The sequence below is a fragment of the Kwoniella pini genome, chromosome 3 (genome assembly GCF_000512605.2).
Source record: "Kwoniella pini CBS 10737 chromosome 3, complete sequence".
Classification (NCBI taxonomy): Eukaryota; Fungi; Basidiomycota; class Tremellomycetes; order Tremellales; family Cryptococcaceae; genus Kwoniella; species Kwoniella pini.
Window position 1 is genome coordinate 1,528,289 of NC_091718.1, and position 23,086 is coordinate 1,551,374.

Consider the following 23,086-nt stretch of genomic DNA (forward strand, 5'->3'; position numbering starts at 1 on the left):
AGCGTGACAATGCTTTTATACAGTTTGAACCGGAGATTGGAATAACAACAAAGGATAAACCAATCGAGCGATAACAAGACCGAACGACCGAAAAGCGGAGTCAGCATATACTTTGTGACGCATCTGATTGACACCTTTTCGAGAGATCAGCAATCGTAGCATAAGAGGTATCAGCAGCAACCATATCATACCAATAGGGGACAAAAACGATATCGATTCTACAAATATTCCAATCGCGCATATTTCAGACCCCTCGTATCACTCGCAACAACTAATGCACGATGTCTTCGACTACCGAAAATACACCTACTTTGTCAACTACACCTACTTCGTCGACTACACCCTCACAGACTGCCAGTAACAGCGGTGGAGGATTTGGAGGGAATAACCCTGGTTCATTTTACAAGAATCTCTTTTACATCTTAATCGGTTTATTATGTGCTTTCGGTTTAGTCAGTTTTCTCAGTTTGATGAGAGCTAGAAGGAGGAGACATGCTATTGTCAGAGAGGTGAGTTTTTTACTTTGCTTACATGAGACTGTCATATCCTCCAAAAAGTAGGAGATCTCGGGCATTTTGCGTTTGCATGGTATGATGGATTCTCCTGTAACAGTCATAGTGTGCTGAAAAGGTTTGATTCAAATGTCGAGAGATTCGTTATGCTGACAACCAATTCATTATTGTTAATCAGGCTGAACGTTTAGGCGTTATCGTACCTGGAGTACCAGGTTATATACCTTTACGAGATCGACGGAATTTAAATTGGTTAAAGGCTGATGGAAGTAATCATCCTGATTGGTGGGAAGTTGAAAAGGTTTCAGGAGAAGAAGAGGCGATAATTAGAGAAAGAGCTGAGACTTCATTCATGCTGCACAAAAATGACGACTTCGTAAGTTATTTCTTGTGAATTCTTCAACAATTTTCAAGACACTGATTGAGTTTTGATCGTTAATCTAGCATCCACTGGCTATGATACCTCCTAAATCGAAAGTACCATCAATTGAGCCAATTCCAATCTCAAATATTCCATTCTTCCCAAATCATTTAGCATATAGACCTGAATCTTTAATGCCAACTCCTGATAAATTTTCAAATTCTTCAAGTGATCCTTCAATACTTAACGAATTGATAAATGATCATATTGACATTATAACAATAATACAAATGCCAATTCCACCAAATCAAAAACCAAAACCTAGACCAATAGGTATTGATGATGAAGATGATACAGAAGGTGTAGTAAGAGAATGGGGTGGTATAGAATTAGGTATTACTCATTTAGGAATCAACAATGGAAATGAAGATTGGGAATAGTATTACTTATACCAATTGGTGGTTTTAAGGTCTTCGATTTCATTCTTACTTGTTGTAGAATATAAATTTTTTTCCTTTCATGCTCAAATAGGAAAATTTTGATTTATTTGATTTATAATTGTCCCCGCTGATCACTGAAATTTCATCTTATTCCCAATGTATTGTCATATCTCGCATACTTGTCTCACAAACTTATCACTTTTGAGGCCAAATGATGATACGGCCCGACGTTTCATCAGTGGAGCGGATATCGCCGTACCCAATTTCGGATTTCCAGTCATAAGGGGAAAATAAAAGGGTTAATTGACTAAACGAAATTAAATGACGTTTTGTTGTATGTTGATAGCGAAACAAACAAAAAATGGTAAAGCCATCGTCTATACGAGCATTGAGAGCATTGAGCTCGAGCTCATATAGACCCACAAGAAGAACGGTTCTTCCAACTGCCTCGAACTTTATTGCAAATCCAGGGCAGAGTTCCGCTTCGCCCTTCAAATGTCGGATTCAGCCTACTCTATCATGCTGCGCGAGGCAGTTACATTCTGCAACAACGCTGCCAAAATATACAATACCGATAGATATGGCTTTTGATGTAGTGCAACCGAATGAGATCAAAGCTGAGGGCCAAGCTCTGGTGATCTGTCACGGTCTATTGTGGGTCAAATACACAATCTATCGATTTCTGTTAAGCTGATCTCAATGGAATATCGTAGTGGGTCAAAGCAGAATTGGAGGTCATTAGCTAAACAATTTGCTTCTAAGCTTGGGATGCCTGTTTATACACTAGTAGGGTGAATTTGACTCTAGATTCTATTTTTCACTCATTGTGCGTTATAGGATTTACGGAATCATGGAACTTCACCTCACGCTGAACCGCATACATATTCAGCTATGGCAGAAGATCTCTCTCATTTTTTCAAGAAACACAATTTAACATCTGGAGTGAATCTCATGGGTCATAGTATGTGAGTGCTAAGGTCTTTGTCTTGTCATGTTTACGGTAACTGATAGCTCGGAATAGGGGAGGTAAAGCAGTTATGGCTTTCGCTTTAAACGAGAAACTCAATTCTCCTTTACGATCTTTAATAAGTGTAGATATGTCACCAGCAATAGGCAAGATATCCCATGAGTAGGTCCTTTGAATCTATTCACAATCTTGGATTTATTTGACATTGCTTTATGACAGATTTCAATTGTATACAGACAGTATGATTGAAGTTGAAAAAGCTCAAGTGAAAACAAAGCATGAAGCAGATGAAATATTAGCTAAAGTCGAATCTGTAAGTTGCCCAACTGATACATTTGACATGTCTTGCCTCAATTCTCCCGCTAATCTTTGATTCAATTACAGTCATTACCAACTCGACAATTCCTTTTAACAAATACTCGTCAAACACATGGAAATCAACCTCATTTAGTCTTTCGAATACCTTTAACACTCTTATCATCATCAATAAAACATATTGGCGATTTTCCTTATACACCTCCTCCTCCTATATCAAAAAATTCACCAATTTGGGAAGGTCCAACTTTATTCTTAAAAGGTGCTCAATCGAAATATATAAATAGAAAAAATTTACCTATTGCAGAAGCTTTTTTTCCTAAAATGAAATTGGAAACACTAGAAACAGGACATTGGGTACATGCTGAAAAACCAAATGAGACAGTTGAGCTAGTAAAGAAATTTGTTGAAAGTATATAGATTAATATAGATATTGTTTCACTAGTCTCAATAACGGAAGTTTTTTATTGCCTGAAATGCGAGTAATAATCTTCGCACACGCGGGGTACGGTATAATTGTTATAACATTTTTATTGATTCGGAAACGCTCAACTGACCACATGCATTGCATCACAATGCTCTGAAAGATGCCTCATCCAACCAACTCAATGCATGAGCTATCAGCGAGATGATGTTGAATTATAATCCAAAAGCAGGATGGGGTAGTCACCTTCTTAGGTGGGTACCGCGTTTACAGATTCATGAATCCTTTGTTGCTGCACTCACCTTTAACTTCGGTTCGCGTTGATCATTTCGTATTTCTCTTCAAGATTTATCTCTTGCTTTCTTGCTGAGAGGCCAAGTGCTGTCTCAGAGTCACCACATTTCAGGCATCCTTCCCATCTTCTCGAACCTTAATTTGCCTTTTAACCCACTCAATAAGCGTTATTTGTCGGATCAAGCAAGTAGCGAGATAGGGTTCGTACTGGTCATAATCAAATATGATGAACAACCATTTAACCACTTATAATTAGGGCTACGTTCATACTTATCCAACCAACAAATAGCTATCATTGTTATCGGACCATAGGCGATCATCTATCGATATTCGAGAAGACGCTGCTCAAGATGCCCTCATCATCTTACCACAAGTATCGACAATCAGATCCAGAAGATGGTGAATTATTAGAAGATGTAAGGCAATTTTCTCATAAATCGTCATTACCATCTCGACCACCACCTCCTAAGATTATACGTCCGCCTAAACCAGCAACTACATCAACAAACCAATCATGGACCAACCCTCTCGATAATGCTGGTCCATCTAAACCTCGTATATCTACCTCCCCTATAAGATCTCTGAACAAATTACCTCCCGCTCCATTGACGGCATCCACTTCTTCCTCTTCATACAAATCTACGTCACCTACTAGATCTATTGACTCTAAATCATTCCATGGATTACCTTCAAAACCTTCAGTAGTAGGTATATCAACGAATCAGAAAGGGAAAGAACCGGATCATCATCGTCGGGAAATCAATGACTTGCATGAAAGGAAATACAGTGATAAGCCCCCAACTCACGAAGGACGATCCGGCGAATACGATAATGCACCTTTAAGACATCATAGTTTGGGACATGTTACGAACAAATCACCAAGTCGACACAGAGACGTAGAAAATAGTTGGCGAGCTGAATCAGGAAGAGATAATAGATATAGACCTGACAGTAGGGAAGATAGGTATAGACCCGACGAAAGGGATGATAGGCATAGAATAGATGATCGAGATAGGTACGAGAGGGATAGACTCAGAGGGGGAAGGCATAGTCACTATGCGAATGAGATAAGTGAAGATGGATATAGCTCTGCTCGGGGTACTCATTCTTCGAGGAGAGAGGAGTTCGTGAAAGAGAGGGGGCACAGCAAAGAATACGATCAGTACCAAGGATACGTATCACCCCCAAGGAAACGACCAGCTTCACCAAAACCGCATTGGAAGCATGAGCGTGAACACATAGACTATAAGCACCGGACGGATCACAAGGATCGTAATGGACGAGATGTACGGATTGGCGAAGACGGAGGAAACCCGAAAGGATCTACCATGTCCCCTGCCAAAAAGGATAAAGAGCTCATGGGCACAACAGAGAGTCAAGATAGGAAGAAGTCTCAAACAGCACCGCCTGCGACACCTCCGCTTCCTGTTTCACCCGCTCTAGATCTTGAGGAGGGAGAAAGCCAGCCTCATAACCCACATAGTCGGGGAGCCTCGTCATATAATGGTCCTATGCCTCCCCGTGATCCACCGCCTCCCCCACCACCACCCGAAGTTGAAATGGCTCCGCCGGGCACGCCACCTCCTCCACCACCAGACACTCCACCACCACCGCCTGTTCCATCTACGGAACAAACTCCGGCACAAGTCGATGTCGAGGAAAAAGCAATCACGATGAATCCATATGCACCTAAACCTATACCTCATGCGCCCAATCGTAACCTCTTGGATCCACCAACAAGGGCAAACACTCCTACAACGAAGAAAGACACGGGAAACCCATACGAACCTAGTACATATCGATTCAGGACATTAACTGCCGAAGAGGAGTTGCGCAAATTGGGCAAGACATTCGAAGGCACGACAACTCTGGCGGCCTATGATCTAGGCGCGAAGCTAGGTGAAGGAACTTTCGGGTGAGCTGTGGTCTAAATTAATTGGTGGAGCCACATTGATGTTGACTTTGTGGGATCTAGTGTGGTGACAAAGGGTATTGAGATCGCCACTAAACGAGCCATAGCGTTGAAAAAGCTCATCACTCACAACCCTCGAGATGGTGTAAGTCAAACATGTTGACAAGACAGTCGCAAGCTGATCGTACTGGCAGGTCTCCGTGACAACCGTGAGAGAAATCAAGATTCTAAAAAGTCTTAATCACGAGAACGTTGTACCTATCCTCAATATGGTAGTGGAACGAAGTAAGTCAAAAATAGCAGAGCTATTGTGCATCCGCTTATCGATCTTTGCGCTCCCCTCGTCAGAAGTACCAGGAGATCGAAGCAGTCGAGGAGAAGTCTTCATGGTATTTCCCTATATGGACCACGATCTTTGCGGGTTGCTGGGGAACAAGGATTTTAAAATGACTCACTCTATGGCGAAGTTGCTTATGCAGCAAATACTTCAAGGTATGGCTTACATACATGCAGTGAGCTCCTTTGTCCAATTCTACTTCTTAAAGCCGAAGGCAAAATCTAATATCCATCCACAATGTCAGAACAACTTCATTCATCGTGACATCAAAACAGCCAACATTCTGGTGGACAAACACGGTCAAATCAAAATAGCAGATTTCGGACTCGCCAGAACATGGACACATGACGCTTTGATGCCTCCTCATCTGGCTAACGAATACACCAATATGGTAGTTACGCGGTGGTATCGAGCGCCAGAGTTACTTTTAGGTGATACCCACTATGGTCCAAGTGTGGATATGTGGTCACTCGGTTGTGTACTAGGTGAAATGTACTTTCGACATCCAATCTTAGCTGGTGATTCGGATCGAGATCAATTATACCAGATCTTTTCTCGAGTTGGTCAACTATCTCAAGAATCTTTCCCCAATTGGGATAGGTTACCTGGATTTCCTGAAGCGATAGGACATCCATGGGATAAGACTCCAGTCGATATCACTTTGCTGGACTCGGCGCCGAAATGGGGGTCAGTCCTTTCTTTCAAGTGTGACCTATAGGCCAAAGCTGATGACCTTTTACGAATACAGTATGGACCGAGGTGGAGCGGATCTAATGATAAAACTGCTTATGCTTGATCCCAAAAAGCGAATCACTGCTCATGCTGCTCTGGATCATGAATGGTTCTGGGTCTCACCTTTACCTGCTGATCCCATTAAGTAAGTCTTCACTTCACACGTCAAGGTCTCAAGTAAAGCTGACATGCAGTCTTGTCAGGACGACTATCAACGTGGATTCATCCCACGAAATGACTACACGGCAAAAACAAGAACCAGTGGTAGCGCCTGCGCAAGTGAGACCCGCGCCATCCCGTCAATCGCATCAACACGCATTCAACAATGTTCAATCTCGTCCACCGCCTCCGTCCTATGCCCAATCTCGACCTCAACAATCGTTCCAAAATCAACAACAACATGGATACAATAACTTCCCTCAAAGCGGTTATCAACCTGGTTTCCAGAGTCAACCGAGCATGCAAAATGGAATGCCGTTTGGAGGTGGAGGTCCACCAATGGGTATGGGTATGAATGTGAATATGAGCATGGGCACTGGAATGCCTATACAGCCTGGATTCAACGGTGGACCAGCTTCCTTCGGTGGACCAGCTTCCTTCGGTGGACCAGCTTCCTTCGGTGGACCAGCTTCCTTCGGTAGACCACCTTCTAATTTCAAGCAACAACCACAACAAAACCGTTCAAATGGATTACCTAGTGCTCCTTTCAAATTGTCTGGACAAGGAGGATTGCCAGCAGCGCCTTTCAAACTATCTGCTAGACCAACCGGAGGTATGGGAAGACCACAAAATCAGGGGTATAATGGTAATTCCGTAAAAAGGGGACCTCCAACCAATGGAACTGGGAATGGTTGGAGAGATGAGAAAAGACATAAAGCGGATGAAGGTTTACCATATTGAAGTCACTAGAAGGTCTGTACAAGGACGAAATCACAATCGTCCATCTCATCATCATCAATTTCATCTTGAAGTATCTTGTGATAGGGCATTTCGTAATATCATTAGCGGTGCTTTTAAGCTTGTATATCCATATCATCATAATATACGCATCTTTTATTGGGATGTATCGCATTCATCATTTTCAATCTCCACTCGTTGAGTAACGATAACACTACCTCAGACATTTACATTGTGCGAATGACCTTACATTGTGAATGCATCATCATTGTCACTAGCCATGCGGATCATTTAACCGGTTGGAAGCTGTGCATGACGTTGTTAAAGTGTCGGAGAGAATGTGAGTGCTGTACCAAGATGAATCTTACGACATTGGTATTACATGTACTCGGGACCGCAATTATCATGAGTAAGAACAAAGTCCGCTCAGTCCTGAAACGATAGTATGCATAAAGCTGTAAAGCAATTTGAGGAAGGATAAAGAGTTTGATTTCGGCTTTACTCTTAATGAATGATCGAAATGATATACTTTTTGTGATAACGTAAAAAGACCCATACGATCAGGGATTAAAAGGAATAAACACGTGGATTTTAACTTTTTGTTTCGGGTTTTTCCCACTATTTCACCCACTTCCCCTCCTTGGCGCATTTAAGAGAAAAGTGAATATAAACAAACTAATTATGATAGCATCTTTCTTCTTTTTGATCGAATTGTTAATCATCAAATTGAACTTGTTCATATAAATCAACACTGTATATTTAAATTATTTTATTTAGAAAGGAATACGTGAATATGGCAGATAGTGAGTATGAGTAACTCTTCCTTTTTATTCATGTTTCATGATGTCACAAACGAAATTGAAAGAGGGGAAAACAAAGGTTTTTGTTGATTTTAGATCAGGGTGATTCTTTTTCTGGGGTCAAAAAATGTTTTATACGAATCACCTCTTGATATATTTTTTTCTGGAAAGGACTGCGTTTATCCTTATAATTGATTCACCCTGGAGAAAGGGAGATTTGTTTCGCATGAAGAGGGAAGAGGTGTTTTCCAAATAGGTCAAGCGAGATTTGAGATTGAGGTTACGTTCTCTTCGGTATCTTAACAAAATACTTGTTTTTCTATTTTGATTTTATCGTTTTGCTTGTCTGTTTGTTTATTTGAATGACTATTTTGATTTTAATCGTTTGATCGTCATTCCTTTTTGTGTATATTCAATCCAATCAATCATAATTAAAAATTATCATAGCGATATTATTACAATATTCCTCCGAATCACAATAAAAGGAATTTTTTTGGCTAATTAATTTTCTAACATAATGTCATCTTCTATTGCTCGACCTACTACTTCTCAACCTGTAGTATCAATTCAACCTTCAGCTTCTTCAGGTGCTAGTGAATCTCAAGCAATTTCATTATCACAACAACTTTCTTCAGCATTATCTTCAGCTATTGCATCTGCTTCAGCTTCAGCTTCTAGAATACAATCTTCAGCTGTTCAATCATCTATAATTAGTTCAGCAATTGTTTCACCTTCTGAATCAGCTTCTGCATCAGCAAGTGAAAGTGAAAGTGAATCAGCTTCAGCTTCTGCAAGTCAATCTGCAAGTGTCAGTCCAAGTGCAAGTGTAACTACTAGCGCTTCAGCAAGTCCTTCAAATGTACAAAGTTCTATAGCTAGTCAAACTCCTTCACCTAGTACCTCTGCGGGTGGTTCATCATCTACTTCCGAACCTGGACAATCTACTAGTGTCGTGTGAGTGAATATACCTACGCCTTTTCAGCTATCCAATTTTGCAACGCGGTAGCTAACTCTGGGAACCTTGAACAGGTATGTGACGGTCACGGACCAAAATGGGTCTACACATGTGGCTTCGACAGGTCTTAGCACAGGAGCTGCCAGTGGATCGAGTAAAAGTGGAGGTTCAAGTGAGTGTAGTGTCTACAGCAATATAAATTCTAATGACTGACGCATCTCTGTTTGATAGATACCGGTGCAATAGTTGGTGGAGTTATCGGTGGTATTGCAGGTCTAGCAATCTTGGCTACCTTATTATGGTTCTTCTGTTTCAAGAAAAGAAGAAACAACGATAAAGCGTTCGATGAGAAAACAGTAAGTATGAACTATCTGTCAGGCTTGCCCATACAATATGCTGATGTTTTTCGTGTTATGAAGTTTGATCCAGCCCGTCACTCAGTCAATGATCCAATCGATCTTATCTCACCTTCCGTACCCAATGTTGGCGGGACCGGAGCAGCCGTTGGTGCAAGCGCAACTTCACCTCGAGTCGACCCTTACACATATGCTTCAAGTGGAGGAGATGAATCTTACGATCCTTATGCCCATGCTCCACCAATGCAAATGCCCGATGCTAGAGATTATATGCAAAATTCAATAGGACATGGAGGTTATAACCCATACGGATCAGGTATGGAAGGTGGATATGGTGTAGCTGCCGCCGCCGGTGCAGGCGCAGGTGCGGCAGCGGGTGCATATGGATCAACTTCCCCTCAACAACAATATTCACCTTCATACGAAAATCATTATGGTCAACCTCAACAAACACAAAATATGTCAACAGCTGCAATGTCAAAACAACGTGAAGCTGCACATGAAAGATATCAAAATCGATTATCTGGTGGATATGGTGGACCTCAAGCTCAAGCTTCAGGATCTGGAGGACAATCTGGTGTACCATTATCACCTGATCCAAGCGATGGAGGTAGAAGAGAAAGTGCAAATGGAAGTGTATACCAACATACTGATATGGGTAGTTTACCCAATGAAGGTGATGAACAAGAAGAAATTGCTGAAATACCACCAAAGTGAGTTTCACCTATATTTCCTAAAAAAATAGATTAATGCTGATATACTATTTCTTCCAGTTACCATTCGATTCGTCAGTAAATAATACATTAGTTTCAATTTTGGCTTAGTGCGGATATATGTACGGATACGGACTGAAAGGAATTGAGAAGATCGCATGGAGTGAAATTGATATGTCTAGTCGTACTTATAATTACCATTAGGATTTCTCAGAAAACTTATCCTTGACTTGTTATTGAGGCTACTTTCGACGAAAGGATACTCCTTCCCAAGCTGTCGGCATCTCTATATTGCATTGAAAAGGTCGGACGATTCCTCTCCTTTATATTTATAGTTTTACTGTCTATTGTATCAATAATAAAATAATACATGAATTATATCGATATCGTATTAGTTAGTTGTGCATTACGGTGTCATTGTTCCAGTCAAAAGCGCACAATTTGAAATCTTGCGGAAAACGTCACTTCTGACCTCCACCTTAATGGTCCGGGTTTCATCTGACACCAGAAACGAGATTATTGCTGTTTATTATCTACTCATCAAATATCAGTCAACATCAAATGGTATTCTATCGATACGTATGAACGGATGTGATCAATGAACATGTCATATCCATCCATAATTACTCAAGAAGGTAAGCTCGAGCAACGTTCATACACCACAATTCATGATCAAAGAAGTTATGATAATGATTCATTTTAACTTTTTTTTTTGGGTTAGGATCTTCCCAGCGAAATAAACAATCTATAATAAATGAATTAAGTAAATTGTTAGATGAAAATGATGAAGGAGATATATTAGAATTAGGTTCAGGAAATTATGAACATTTAGAATTTTTTGCAAAACAATGGAAAAAAATAATTTGGTGGGGTACAGTAAGAGATGAAAATGAACAAAGGTGAATATGAATATTTTGATTTTTGCACAATTTTTGCTTTGACCTTGTATATTTTAAATCTGATAATGAAATATGTTTTTTTTCTTTTTTTTCATTACGATTTAGTTTAATTTCTTCTAGATTAGAAGAAGAAAATATTAGATTATTAAATTTACGTGAACCTAGATTATTAGATATTTCAAAAGAAATTGATTGGAATTCTTTATTTATTTCTTTAAAATTTGGAATTACTAAACCTTTTTTAGGATGTTTAATGAGTAAGTTTTGATTTTATTTTTATTTTTTTCAAAAATAATTTCTCAATTCTATTTTCAAGATATATCGTTAAAACTCTTATTTTTTTTTATAATTTTCATTTTTAGTCAATTTAATTCATTGTTGTCCAATTGAATTACCTGAAAAAGTTTTTCAAAATTTATCACCTATAAATGAAAAAATAAAATATAAACCACTTAAATCTAATAAAAGTTGGATTATAGCTTATGGACCTTGGTTAAATGATGATGGAACTTATAACTCGTCTGAAGATGAAAAAGTGAGTTCTTTTTATTCTTTACAAAGTATGATTAAGATTCAACGCGACGTTAATACATATATATTTATATGTTGATTTTGCCAATTGATATAGTTTGACAAAGAATATATTAAATCAAAATCACCTTTACTTGGTCTTAGAACTATAAAATCGATAACTACCATAGCTGAAAGATGGGGATTTATAGAAGAAAGTAGAAAAGAAATGCCAAAAGGAAATATGTTTGTTGTTTGGCGTGTCAGACCATAGTAGCAAGTGCAAGAATACTACATTGCATTATACTACAAATCAATTTACGACAATATGATAATCACCTTCTGTATGTAATCAGATCTTATTTGTTAAAAAGATCATCTTTTAAATGGACATGTATTTGTGTGTAATGTGTGTAATGTGTGCCACATGTTTCATTAGTTAAACTCAGGGAATGATATTCATATTCAGGGTTAGTGTTGTATCCGGGTTTATCATCATCACCTTCAACTAATTAAACTACTAATAATTATGCACGTTTATGTAAATCACCACAAATTACCATTCTCAAATCACAATCAGATTGTCATACATCTGTATCAAACATAGTTCATCGACTCAAAACAACTCGCGGTCTCTTTGATCCACCTAGTCACCTTACAGTCGCCATCATCAAGAGGTCTGGTGTATAGATCAGCTTAATCGATTGTACCGAATTCGACCGTGCAACTGCCTATCCTTTAGATATTTAGTAACTTTCTTTCCCTTCCTTTTATCAGTTAAGCATATGGTGATTTCCGTCAACATTACCATCTTGAAATTTGGATCAAAACTTTATCGTTTCTAGGAAGAGACAAGTTCGTCGCATTACTTCGCCCAATAACACAGTAAAAGAGCTGTAACCTACACATCGCATCTCAGTATCAACAAAGTAAAATTAACGCTTTCTCTTGTTGCTCGTTTGGATCAGGAAGTCTAGCAAGATACCTACAATACCTTGTCAATCAGTCAGACGCTTCATGAAGAACAGGATTCTAATTCAACTTTAGAGCGCTAAATTGTCAACTTTAGCTTCGCATCAAGATGAACGGATCAAGCCTTGTAACGGAGAACGAAGCTGGACCTAGTCGTTCACATTCGCATCATCAAATTAGACGATCTAGTCACTCAAATACTCATACACGCTCACAATCGCAGTCTTCTTCAACATCTCAGCGTCGGCAGTCTTACTCATCCTATTCTTCTCGTGTTCAACCTGAATCTACGATAGAGGATGAAGAAGGAAATTCTAACTCAAATTCGCGGAAAGGCAAATCGCACCACTTAGATATAGCTACATACCCTACACAACAATTACTCAGACTATTGGCTGGCTTATTACAGCATATAGCTACTTCGAACGATGCGTTGAGGGTGGATCTAGATCCGGATTTAGATGAATCAAATACGGCAATTGGAGATGGTCAGACTGAAACGCTTAAAGAGGAGAGTAGTCCGTTAAATCGCAACGCAAGCTCAAGGTCCAGATCTCATTCTCGCACTTCTTCTTCTTTATCTCAAAATCATATTTCATCTTCTTCTTCACCTACAACAGCGTTATTTGATCAATCAGAACAATCTTCATCATCTTCTTCCTCAAATGTAGCTGAAAATCTCACGTCGCATGAAGCAGGATCATCAATATCGAATGATGAATTCCCATTGTTCACAGCTTCCAAATCATCCCTTTCTCATCCTTCATCATTATTAGCATTCCACGCTCGACATATACCTTCAATTTCTATAGAAGCATATCTATTACGTATATTGAAGTATTGTCCAACCACGAACGAAGTGTTTTTAGGATTATTAGTATATTTTGACCGGATGACTAGGTTGGGTACTCCTCAAGGTGTAGGTGGAACTCAAGCGATTTTTGGTGGTGGAGGTAAAGATGGAAAAGGGAAAAGTTTTGCTATTGATAGTTATAATGTTCATCGATTAGTTATAGCTGGAGTTACTGTTGCTTCGAAATTCTTTTCAGGTGAGCTTGATTCAATTATTATCATTGTTAGAAATTGGGAACGTAATTATTGATCTTTATCCCCCTTGTTCAGATGTATTTTACACAAATTCCCGATATGCCAAAGTAGGAGGTTTACCACCTACAGAATTAAATTCCCTTGAACTTCAATTTCTACTTTTAAATGATTTCAGATTGAGAATATCATTAGAGGAAATGCAAAAATATGGGGATCGACTATTAGCATATGCTGAAGAACAAGAAGAAAAATCAAAATTGGAGACTGAAAGAGAAAGGGAAAGGATGGAAAAAAGTCAAATTGAAGATGGGGATGGGATGAACGCGAATGGATCATCAGAACAAAGTCAATCAGTAGCTTCAGCTTCGACTGACACTACAAGACCGTCCGATGAACCGCACCCTACCACCCCACAGACCAATATCAAGACCTCATCCATGAAGCCATCGACGTCTAATCCACCACCGAGTCAAGAGAATGGGAGCGATGTCAAAATTGGAACAGCTGGAAGTAATGGTGTCACTCCTTCTCAGAGTGCGATCAATAGTACGACTTCCGGACCAAGTGGGATCCGAGATTGGGTTAGAAATGAAGAGGTTTTGACTAGTAGGATGGCTAGTCCTATACGTGACTAGTGATTCCGGATATCGCCAAATTTTTACTACATCCGAAATAAAAGGACATCTTCAATCAAGTGATGATACAGTCAAGCGAATGTAACTTTACAGGTTAAAAAAGGACGCCTATCCCTTATTGCTGGATTGACGTCAATTTATCGGACCGGGGTAGTTGTCAATTCCTGAACTCTGAAATGTATCCTAGTATGCTTGTTGCATATGGACATTTGAACTTTGTATTATTCCACAGCATTCATGTATAATTGCATGGTATAGATAAATGTATGCAACCCTTGATGAATGATATTGTTATTATTTCTGCTATAAGTGGATCATGTCCTTTTTGACTTTCGATACTTTACTAAGCATAAGTAAGGTCTTTCAATGTATATCAAAAGATGAGAAAGATTTGTCATATTTCAAGGGATTGCCCAATATGTCAAAATTCAGGGACGAGTTTGATAAAGATAATAATGATAATAATAATAACCGAGTTAAGAGAACAATAAAGCTTGATGATTTTTTTTAATTTTGTTTTGCTTTTTGTTCTTTTCTATTAACAATAAACCCTTCAATCCTTTTGATTACTTGTCTGTTCTTGACATAATTTATACTACAATTGCAAATCATCCTTGTTGAAGTATGAAATATGCGGAAAATTTAAGAACAAAAAGATCTACAATCGTTTCTTATTTTTTGCTTACCCTAATTCTAAGTCTTGATCATCAAGATAATGTGGTTGTGCGATGAAATTTCTTTGTATGTCTGACTCAGAAATATGATTTGATATACGTGAAGAAGTAGACAATGTGCTCTGTCTTGTGAATTAACTGAAATACTTCTACAGTCTATATTTCATTTTTGCGTATTGATTTTTTTTTCAGGTTATATATAGCATTGATTAGATGATGAGAAGATATACAGAAGACTGATATAAGATCGTCGCTCTCATATTTAGTATATCTAGTATATCATTATTTTTCATCATACTTGTAACTTGATATTCCTGCTCATTGACGTACAGCTCACCATCAAAAATCATTTGTCAGCACACAAATACAGATACACACACAATTCTAAAAACATCAAAACACGACCTTATCGTTCATTCCCCCCCCCCTCCCCCGTCCCCCCTTCTCTTATCCCCTACAAGTACAAGCACAAACTCATCTCCACTCAACAATTACATAACTTCTTCGACTTCGTGGATAGGTCGTTTTCCTCAAGACAACTATCCAGAATCATTCCTTGTGTTACTTCTTATTATCGAAACAATTAATTAGTCAACTTGATTGGACAGCCAAGTCCACCCAAATTATATCAGGCAAACGTATATATAGTAGAGAATCATACTGTAGGCTTTTCTCATCTCGTCTCATTCCTCAATCATATTTAGTTTTTTCAACTTATCGTTTGTTTCCTATTAAGTATCAAATCTAACAATGATCAACACCGATATGTCGTCTCCTATTACTACCCCTTCCACACCGTCTCCAAAATCACCCAATTTCAAACTCACTTTACCTACCCCACCTTCATTCTCTGCCCATAGAGGATCACGTTCAATTGATTCCTCCACGAATACATCTTCAGCCAATCTTATGGATCTGGCTTCACAAGATAACGGTTGTGTCCAAGATAATATCGCTATAAATCATGGTAAGAGATTAAGTATATCATCCATCAATGATCCGATAGTCTATAACGATGGGAAGAGCAATAGAAGAGTATCCTTTTCAACAGAACATCATACTATATCAAGACCAACTCTTACTCAAAATCAAAATCAATCAAATACTTCTTCTTCTGGTGGGGATCTCAAATCACCTATATATAAGATACCTCAACGACAAAATAGTTCCAACAATGATGAAGAAGAATTACTTGATCTACCTGATATATCAACTACTCCAGCTGGAAATGGAACAAAACGTCCACCAACTTCTTTTCAAAATTCATCACCTTCTACAACTTCTCCATCTAGATTTTCAATCATGGCAGCTGCTAAAGGTATATCAATTGATCAATCTTTATCTTCTTCCAGAACTGGTTCCTTTTCAAGATCAATTTGGTCAGCAGGTATGATACCTTCAAGTACTTCCGGATGGATTTCACCTAAACCTAAAACTCCTATTTCCATTTCTTCAACCTTAAAAAGTCCCATCTCGAATAAGCTAATTAGTCCACCTGTTAGTGCTGGTGTAGAAGGAACAGCTAGTGAAATTGCTAAAGCAAGAGGATTAAGTATTGCTATTATCAAAGAGAATGGTAAAGGTGTCGTAGTACCTGTGACTCCAGGACTATCGACTTCCGGAATGACAGGGTTGAAAAGCCCAGTGTCAATGAAAAGCCCTGAAATCAAGATTATCAAGAATAACAATCTTTATCTTGATGATGGACTTGCCAGTGCGAAAAGTACCGTTGTACCTGACACTGCTTGTAATTTGGGTAAAAAAGAAAGTGAGCTGATTTCATTGCCCTGCAAATCTAAGATGGAATTTGAGAGCTGATAATGTATTCGAACCCAGTCATTCTGTGCAAATTTTACCATACACCTGGTCTGACTTGCACTTCAAGACCATGTCGATTTGTCCACAATTTATCAAGCATTCAACAACCAATTTCCGGTCTTAGTTCAGCGATGCCAAATACATCTAATTTGTCCGAATTTCGAATGCTTAGTCCCACTGCTCCTGATCCAACATCAGGTACTTTTGCCAATGCTCAAATAACACCTTCAACTGCGGAGAGCGAACCACCTTCAAAATCTATTACTGTCAAGAAAGATGGTCAAATCGATTTGGGCGACGTTATGCCTGGAGAGAAAGTACTGGTGGCTGATGAAGATGGTGAAGAAGTTATGGGTCAAGTATTCTTTATGAGTGGAGGTGGAAAAGGCGCTATGGGTAAGAGTAGAGAGAAGTGGAAGAGTAGGTCATTTTGGTTTTACGGTGCCTCGTCATTGCAGCAATGAATGAAGCTAATACAAATGATATACTGCTTAGCTGTGTCATGTAAGGACTTTGCTGAAGGTCATTGTCCGTACGGAGACTACTGTTCTTTCATTCAGTAAGTTCAGCTAACATTGTGGGTATGGGTTCAGTACAAGGCGTAGCTGACAGCTGTGTATAGTGAGGCAAAATTGCCTGATGAATCGTTGGGAAGAAAGGATAACGCCGAGATCGACAATAAAAAAGAAGAGACCAAGACTAGAGAACCACGCCTCACACATCGTAAATCAGCTTCTCTTAGTAGCTCACTTGCAGCCTGGACTAGAGCTTTGCCGAAAGCTATACTGGTTTCATCTGTCAAAATTGATCCACAAGTGCTCCATAAAAACGAAACTGGCTTATCAGCATTTGCACCACCTTTCCTAAAAGATCCAATAGCGGTTGGTGAGACGGGTGATTTGATTTCTGCTCAGAACGAATCGACAGCTATCCGGAACCAATCAAGACACATTACCACTACACCACCTGCACGAGCTTCAGAACCCTTGGCTATACCGATGCAGCCTACCATCACTGCTCCGCCCAGAAATACTGCTTGGTCAAAAGGCCCTCCGCCTAATCTTCGTGAAATGACAAATGTAAAACCCGAACATACCCTCGAATCACCTTCGACAGGCCTTGGTACTGGAATTGGTCAACATCTCCTACCGCCTGTATCTGCGTATTCATTATTCGGTACCGAATCGGACCCAGCTTCGCCATTCGATCCTGTTAGCCACCGTAGGAAACTGCAAGAGTTGGAAGAGTCTTTGAGGGCTTTGCCCCGATCAAATCTGTCGAATCAATTTCGATTCGCTCAATATGATTCTGAAATTCCCACACAAACTTTCCTATCTTCCCCGATAAATGACGACAAGTCCTCCGGGACCGCTAATCACAAGAGTGGTGCTATTCTGAATTCGACAACTTATCCGTGGGGTATGCCAATGGCTCCTCTTCCTGGTCATAACGACCCTTCTGTTCCAGTCATACCTGGTGGATTAGGTGTCATTTGGACTCCTGCTGGCTGGGCCGTACAAGATGCCGCCATGAAGAACGCTCTCAGAACGGCAGAAGTCAAAGCTAGGTATGGGGGCGAAGTGAAGAGGCGAACAGCCAAGAATTATTTCAGGAGTGAGTACGATGAATTCAGTGATTGTTGGCGAAAGCTGAGGGTGATGTATCGCTGATTAATACAACTCACAGCCAAGCCATGTAGATTTTTCGCTGAAGGATTTTGTCCTCACGGCGATGAATGTACATAGTGAGTTATTCTCAAGTCCAATTGGAGATCTCAAGCTGATTAATCACTCACAGTATGCACATCCTCTCACCTTCTTCTCCTGAACAAACTTCGTCATCAAGCAGTGATTCTGAATCTCTTTCTATTGGTCAAGCTTTTTCACCACCTCACCCAAAACATCAAACATTACCTTGTAAATTTTATAACTCATCACTCGGATGTAATAATGGAAACAATTGTTCATTCTTACATACAAGAGTTGTACCTGAGAGTGTAATGATGGTAGAAAGACCAAGACCTTGGAGAACAAAACCTTGTAGACATTTTCAACTTGGTAGATGTACTTTAGGAGATGCTTGTCATTTCGCTCACGTTTTAGATCCTGTTTGGATGAATTCTGGAAATAATCCAATTGTTGATGGGTATGGACAAAAGACTTTAACTGAAGAAATGCTTGAAAAGACTATGGAAGAAATGAGACAAAATGTTAATATCTCGAACGATAATGGAGAAGAAGAAGAAGAAGATGATGATGATGTTGAAATTGTAAGTCAAAACCAAAATCGGTTTACGGACAAAACATATGACTAATTCAAGTTGGTTTAGGTAACTTCTGTTGCAAGAGACTTGACATTTTCGTCTACAAGTTATAGTCCACCTTCATCCGTTCGAGCGTAGATTCTGCGAAATTATACTATTGTGCTCAATTGATTTCCTATACTTGACGTTTTAGGATTGTGTCCGATACTTTATATTTAGAGTTACTTTACCAGTTTGCCTACTTTCTTGCTTTGGAAATATCATCATCACGAATAGCTCTTGTTCAGAGTAAACATATGCATTACATATCAATAATGACATATTAACTGGTATACATGTAGTGTTGAACAATGACGTTGAGAGGTCCAACCCCTCACTAGCTTTGACTCCTCATTAGTCTTTCATCTCACTTAGTCTGCACGATCCTTTTGCTCGTGTTGCTTCGATTTTGATTATTAGTCCTCATTTGCGCCTTCGTCTCATTGCGCCTTCGTCTCATTGCGCCTTTGTCAGATCCTCACCTACCCTCCAGGCTCCACCCCTAGCCTGGGAAAAAAACTACAGCACCCGGGATTCCCAAGTGGTCCCCCACCTTGGTACTAACCGAGCGATATCCAACTTAACTGCGGGGAGTTAGATGCATGTCTAGGTGAGCAGACGGGACCCGGTGCTTTCTGGATTCTATGGCCGTAGATGAAAGAGTTCAGCATATAAGTGGGTTCATATATCTTTAAATGATCTCTGTTGCAACGTAGAATTTATTTGATGGTACCTGTGCGTCAAGTGTGTGTGTGTGTTTTGTGTTTCAGAAAAAGCTCCGAGTGCTCGTGGGACTCGTGCATCGCTGCCATGAGTCGGAAGTGCTTCGGCCGCCTTGTGCCTATTCGGCGAGTCTAGTGTTTGTCATACCAAAAAGTAATCACAAATCGAGTCCGTTACGATATGAATCGATATGCATCCGAGAGATATTTCATTCTTGCCACTCTCTACAACCCAAGCACCTTCAAGACTGATTTGCTATTTTTCTCGATCTCGGCAAAATTGCTGGAATCGATAAAAACCCTGAATTGAATATAACGGTGACTGAAATCTATGACGTACCTCCTCCTGCCTGTGTACCTTTTGGCCTTCTCAAACTACACTATAATCGTATAAAGAGAAAAAGGCCGGAAAGTCTTCCTCCGCTAAAATAGGATAATTTTGTAATGACGTTATAGTCGATGCATGTGAGAAAGCAAGACTTCCATTGGCTTAAACCCACTTAAAACAGCTGACCTCCACTTTTCGCATTGGGAAATCTCGCCTGCGGGCTGAACGCCATTTTATCTCTTCTCATCGAGAGCATATATATATATATATATATTGAGTTGCTTATAAACAAACGTTCATTCCTTTATACGATCTTGCCACTTCGTATTCACTGTATCTCTTATTTTCTTACCTAGATTCTATTGTAGCATAAGAAACCAGATTCAAGATGGCTCAAGTCGTAGATAAGAGTGAGTAATTATCTACCCAATAGCGATGGCACTTGACGCTTGCGGATCGAGGTCAATATCAGAAGTTGACATTGTCATTTTGAATTTTTCAGTCGTTAATTCCACTGTCGGAGATGCGAAGAAGAGACAAATGGATGGATTCACCATCGATCAAAATGAAAAAACACCCCTTACTACTTACTTCGGTACCAAGGTTTCTGAGACGGACATTGCTTTGAGAGCTGGTGCAAGAGGACCCACAGTATTGGAGGGTAGGTCCATTTCCATATCTAACGATCACATCTGAGATGGCTGAATCTGATGATTCATTCGATCACGTAGACTTCCACAACAGAGAGAAGATCTCGCATTTCGATCATGAGCGAATTCCCGAGCGAGTCGTACACGCTAGAGGTGCAGGTGCTTTTGGAGAATTCAAATTACATACCCCTTTGACCGGTTTGACAACTGCTCATGTGAGTCTCGGTACTACTCTTCTAAGTCTTGGGATTCTCTTTCGTCTGCTATCTCATTCATAACCTCATCATCCCGTCTGCCAACCTGTCACCGCGCCTTCGTCTCGGTCATCGTCGCCACACTCTCGCTTCGCCCATCGTGTTTTCGCTTGTGTGCTCTTGTCATCTTAGCTGACCTGCAACACTCCGCAGATCCTCACAGATACAAGCAAGATCACCCCTGCATACGTTCGATTCTCCACCGTAGGAGGATCACGAGGATCCGCGGACTCCGTAAGTGGCACTCTCTCTTGTTAGTGGCAAAACCTAATTCCCTCCGATTTCGATAGGTCCGAGATCCAAGAGGTTTCGCTGCTCGATTCTACACCGATGAAGGCAACTGGGATCTCGTAGGGAACAACATGCCAGTGTTCTTTATCCAGGATGGTAATTGTCCTCCTGTATGAAAAAGACAGGCATATTTAGCTAATATGGATTTTATCGGTTTTAGCTATCAAGTTCCCAGACTTGATTCACGCTGTTAAACCAGAACCTCACAATGAGATTCCCCAGGCTCAAACCGCTCACGACAACGCGTGGGACTTCATGGGGCTTCACCCTCAATCTACCCACATGCAACAGTGGGCCATGTCCGACCGAGGTATCCCAAGATCGTTCAGACACATGCAAGGTTTCGGTGTACACACCTTCAGATTGTTAGATGCTGATGGCAAGAGTACCTTTGTCAAGTACCACTGGACACCTCATCTTGGTACCCACTCCTTGGTATGGGATGAAGCGCTCAAGCTTGCTGGTCAAGATCCTGACTTCCACAGAAGAGATTTATGGGATGCCATCGAAGCTGGAGCTTACCCTAAATGGGAGCTTGGTGTACAATTAGTTAAGGAGGAAGATGAACATAAATTTGACTTCGACTTATTAGATTCTACTAAGCTCATCCCGGAAGACCTTGTGCCAGTCAAAAACATCGGTACCTTGACATTGAACCGAAACCCTGTCGACTACTTCGCTGAAGTTGAACAAGTCGCCTTCTGTACTCAACACATCGTGCCAGGTATGGACTTCACTAACGATCCTTTGCTTGCTGGTCGAAACTTCTCATACCAAGATACTCAAATCTCCAGATTAGGTGTAAACTTCGGCGACATACCTGTTAACCGACCTGTTTGTCCATTTATGACCAATCAAAGAGACGGTCAAGGTACAATGTTCAGCAAGTCCAACCGACAAGCTTACCACCCTAATAGGTTTGACATCCTGCCAACCACAGAACCAGCAAAGGGTGGATTCAGATCTTACCCAGAAGTCGTATCGGGCATCAAGGAGCGAATGCATGGACCCAAATTCAATGAATTTGTCAGTCAAGCTCAATTATTCTACAACTCTATGTCAGAGCCCGAGAAGCAACACATCATCTCCGCATACCAATTCGAGTTGTCTAAATGTTACGAAACGATCGTTCAACAAAATGCTATCAACCGAATCAATCTGATCGATCACGATTTGGCTTTAGCAGTTGCTTCATCGCTCAGTGACATCAAAGTCCCAGACGCAGTACCTAACCATGGACAAAAGTCTGAATTCTTGTCTCAAGTCACCGGAAAGAACCAAACTTTCACTGCTGAAGGACGAAAAGTTGGTATCTACTTGTTACCTGGATACTCTTACGCTCAAGTTGAACCCCTCAAACTTGCCTTCACTGCAGCAAGTATGATGGTCAAGTTTGTCGGTCCTGCAACTGGTAAAGTAGAAGCTGGAAATGGTCAAACTCAAATCGCCGAATTCACTTTCGAGAACTCTCGATCTACCCACTTCGATGCCTTGATCTTCATTGGTGGAGATTCAGATGATTACACCAAGAAACTCAAGAACGGTCGACTCATTCACGCTGCTAGAGAAGCCTACATGCACTTGAAAGCTATCGCCGCTACTGGAAATGCTGTAGGATGGTTGACCGACCTCGCACTCGCAGGTGATTTACCTGCTGATGCCAAGACCAAGACTGAGATCACTCAAGCCAATGGTGTACTCCTTGCTCCTTCTGTTGGAGCCGGCGCTGAATTCTCAGAGAAATTCATCGACGCAGTTGCTAAGCACAGAGTATGGGATAGAGAAGTCGACCACATTGCTGCTTAGTTGGAAGTGGTCATTGTCGGATATTTGGGTTTAGTCGTTATATGTATATTTCTATAAAAGAATAAAAAAGATGATTCATTGCATGTATCCTCTCATTTTCGTTGCTGCTTCCTGCTGCCTTAGTTTGACTAATTATGCACTGAAAGAAAATGATGAGTAGGTT

The 23,086-nt window shown here is 40.2% G+C and overlaps 8 protein-coding genes across 8 annotated transcripts; all 8 read left to right on the forward strand.

Moving 5' to 3' along the window:
- Positions 1 to 281: 281 nt before the first annotated feature.
- I206_102761 (uncharacterized protein) lies at positions 282 to 1,313 on the forward strand (the record flags this gene model as incomplete). Its single annotated transcript, XM_019154867.1, has 3 exons — positions 282 to 509; positions 691 to 888; positions 957 to 1,313. The coding sequence occupies 3 exons, from the start codon at positions 282 to 284 to the stop codon at positions 1,311 to 1,313; spliced, it is 783 nt and encodes a 260-aa protein (XP_019012270.1).
- A 361-nt stretch (positions 1,314 to 1,674) lies between these two features.
- I206_102762 (uncharacterized protein) lies at positions 1,675 to 3,015 on the forward strand (the record flags this gene model as incomplete). The annotated part of the gene is made up of 6 exons (XM_019154868.1): positions 1,675 to 1,967; positions 2,027 to 2,099; positions 2,151 to 2,278; positions 2,335 to 2,442; positions 2,500 to 2,593; positions 2,665 to 3,015. The coding sequence occupies 6 exons, from the start codon at positions 1,675 to 1,677 to the stop codon at positions 3,013 to 3,015; spliced, it is 1,047 nt and encodes a 348-aa protein (XP_019012271.1).
- A 648-nt stretch (positions 3,016 to 3,663) lies between these two features.
- On the forward strand, positions 3,664 to 7,194 carry I206_102763 (uncharacterized protein; the record flags this gene model as incomplete). Its single annotated transcript, XM_070202620.1, has 7 exons — positions 3,664 to 5,228; positions 5,289 to 5,370; positions 5,420 to 5,510; positions 5,574 to 5,737; positions 5,807 to 6,249; positions 6,311 to 6,439; positions 6,498 to 7,194. 7 exons carry the CDS (start codon positions 3,664 to 3,666, stop codon positions 7,192 to 7,194), a joined length of 3,171 nt encoding a protein of 1,056 aa, XP_070058721.1.
- Positions 7,195 to 8,508: 1,314 nt separating this feature from the next.
- On the forward strand, positions 8,509 to 10,019 carry I206_102764 (uncharacterized protein; the record flags this gene model as incomplete). The annotated part of the gene is made up of 4 exons (XM_019154870.2): positions 8,509 to 8,945; positions 9,021 to 9,118; positions 9,178 to 9,302; positions 9,366 to 10,019. 4 exons carry the CDS (start codon positions 8,509 to 8,511, stop codon positions 10,017 to 10,019), a joined length of 1,314 nt encoding a protein of 437 aa, XP_019012273.2.
- A 600-nt stretch (positions 10,020 to 10,619) lies between these two features.
- I206_102765 (uncharacterized protein) lies at positions 10,620 to 11,698 on the forward strand (the record flags this gene model as incomplete). The annotated part of the gene is made up of 5 exons (XM_019154871.1): positions 10,620 to 10,650; positions 10,737 to 10,914; positions 11,020 to 11,171; positions 11,277 to 11,449; positions 11,543 to 11,698. 5 exons carry the CDS (start codon positions 10,620 to 10,622, stop codon positions 11,696 to 11,698), a joined length of 690 nt encoding a protein of 229 aa, XP_019012274.1.
- Positions 11,699 to 12,505: 807 nt separating this feature from the next.
- On the forward strand, positions 12,506 to 14,078 carry I206_102766 (uncharacterized protein; the record flags this gene model as incomplete). The annotated part of the gene is made up of 2 exons (XM_019154872.1): positions 12,506 to 13,445; positions 13,519 to 14,078. 2 exons carry the CDS (start codon positions 12,506 to 12,508, stop codon positions 14,076 to 14,078), a joined length of 1,500 nt encoding a protein of 499 aa, XP_019012275.1.
- A 1,424-nt stretch (positions 14,079 to 15,502) lies between these two features.
- Positions 15,503 to 18,971, forward strand: I206_102767 (uncharacterized protein; the record flags this gene model as incomplete). The annotated part of the gene is made up of 7 exons (XM_070202621.1): positions 15,503 to 16,520; positions 16,589 to 16,990; positions 17,066 to 17,129; positions 17,193 to 18,184; positions 18,257 to 18,314; positions 18,368 to 18,839; positions 18,900 to 18,971. 7 exons carry the CDS (start codon positions 15,503 to 15,505, stop codon positions 18,969 to 18,971), a joined length of 3,078 nt encoding a protein of 1,025 aa, XP_070058722.1.
- Positions 18,972 to 20,310: 1,339 nt separating this feature from the next.
- Positions 20,311 to 22,923, forward strand: I206_102768 (uncharacterized protein; the record flags this gene model as incomplete). The annotated part of the gene is made up of 6 exons (XM_019154874.1): positions 20,311 to 20,332; positions 20,425 to 20,583; positions 20,654 to 20,787; positions 20,980 to 21,060; positions 21,117 to 21,213; positions 21,278 to 22,923. The coding sequence occupies 6 exons, from the start codon at positions 20,311 to 20,313 to the stop codon at positions 22,921 to 22,923; spliced, it is 2,139 nt and encodes a 712-aa protein (XP_019012277.1).
- Between the last annotated feature and the right edge of the window lie 163 nt (positions 22,924 to 23,086).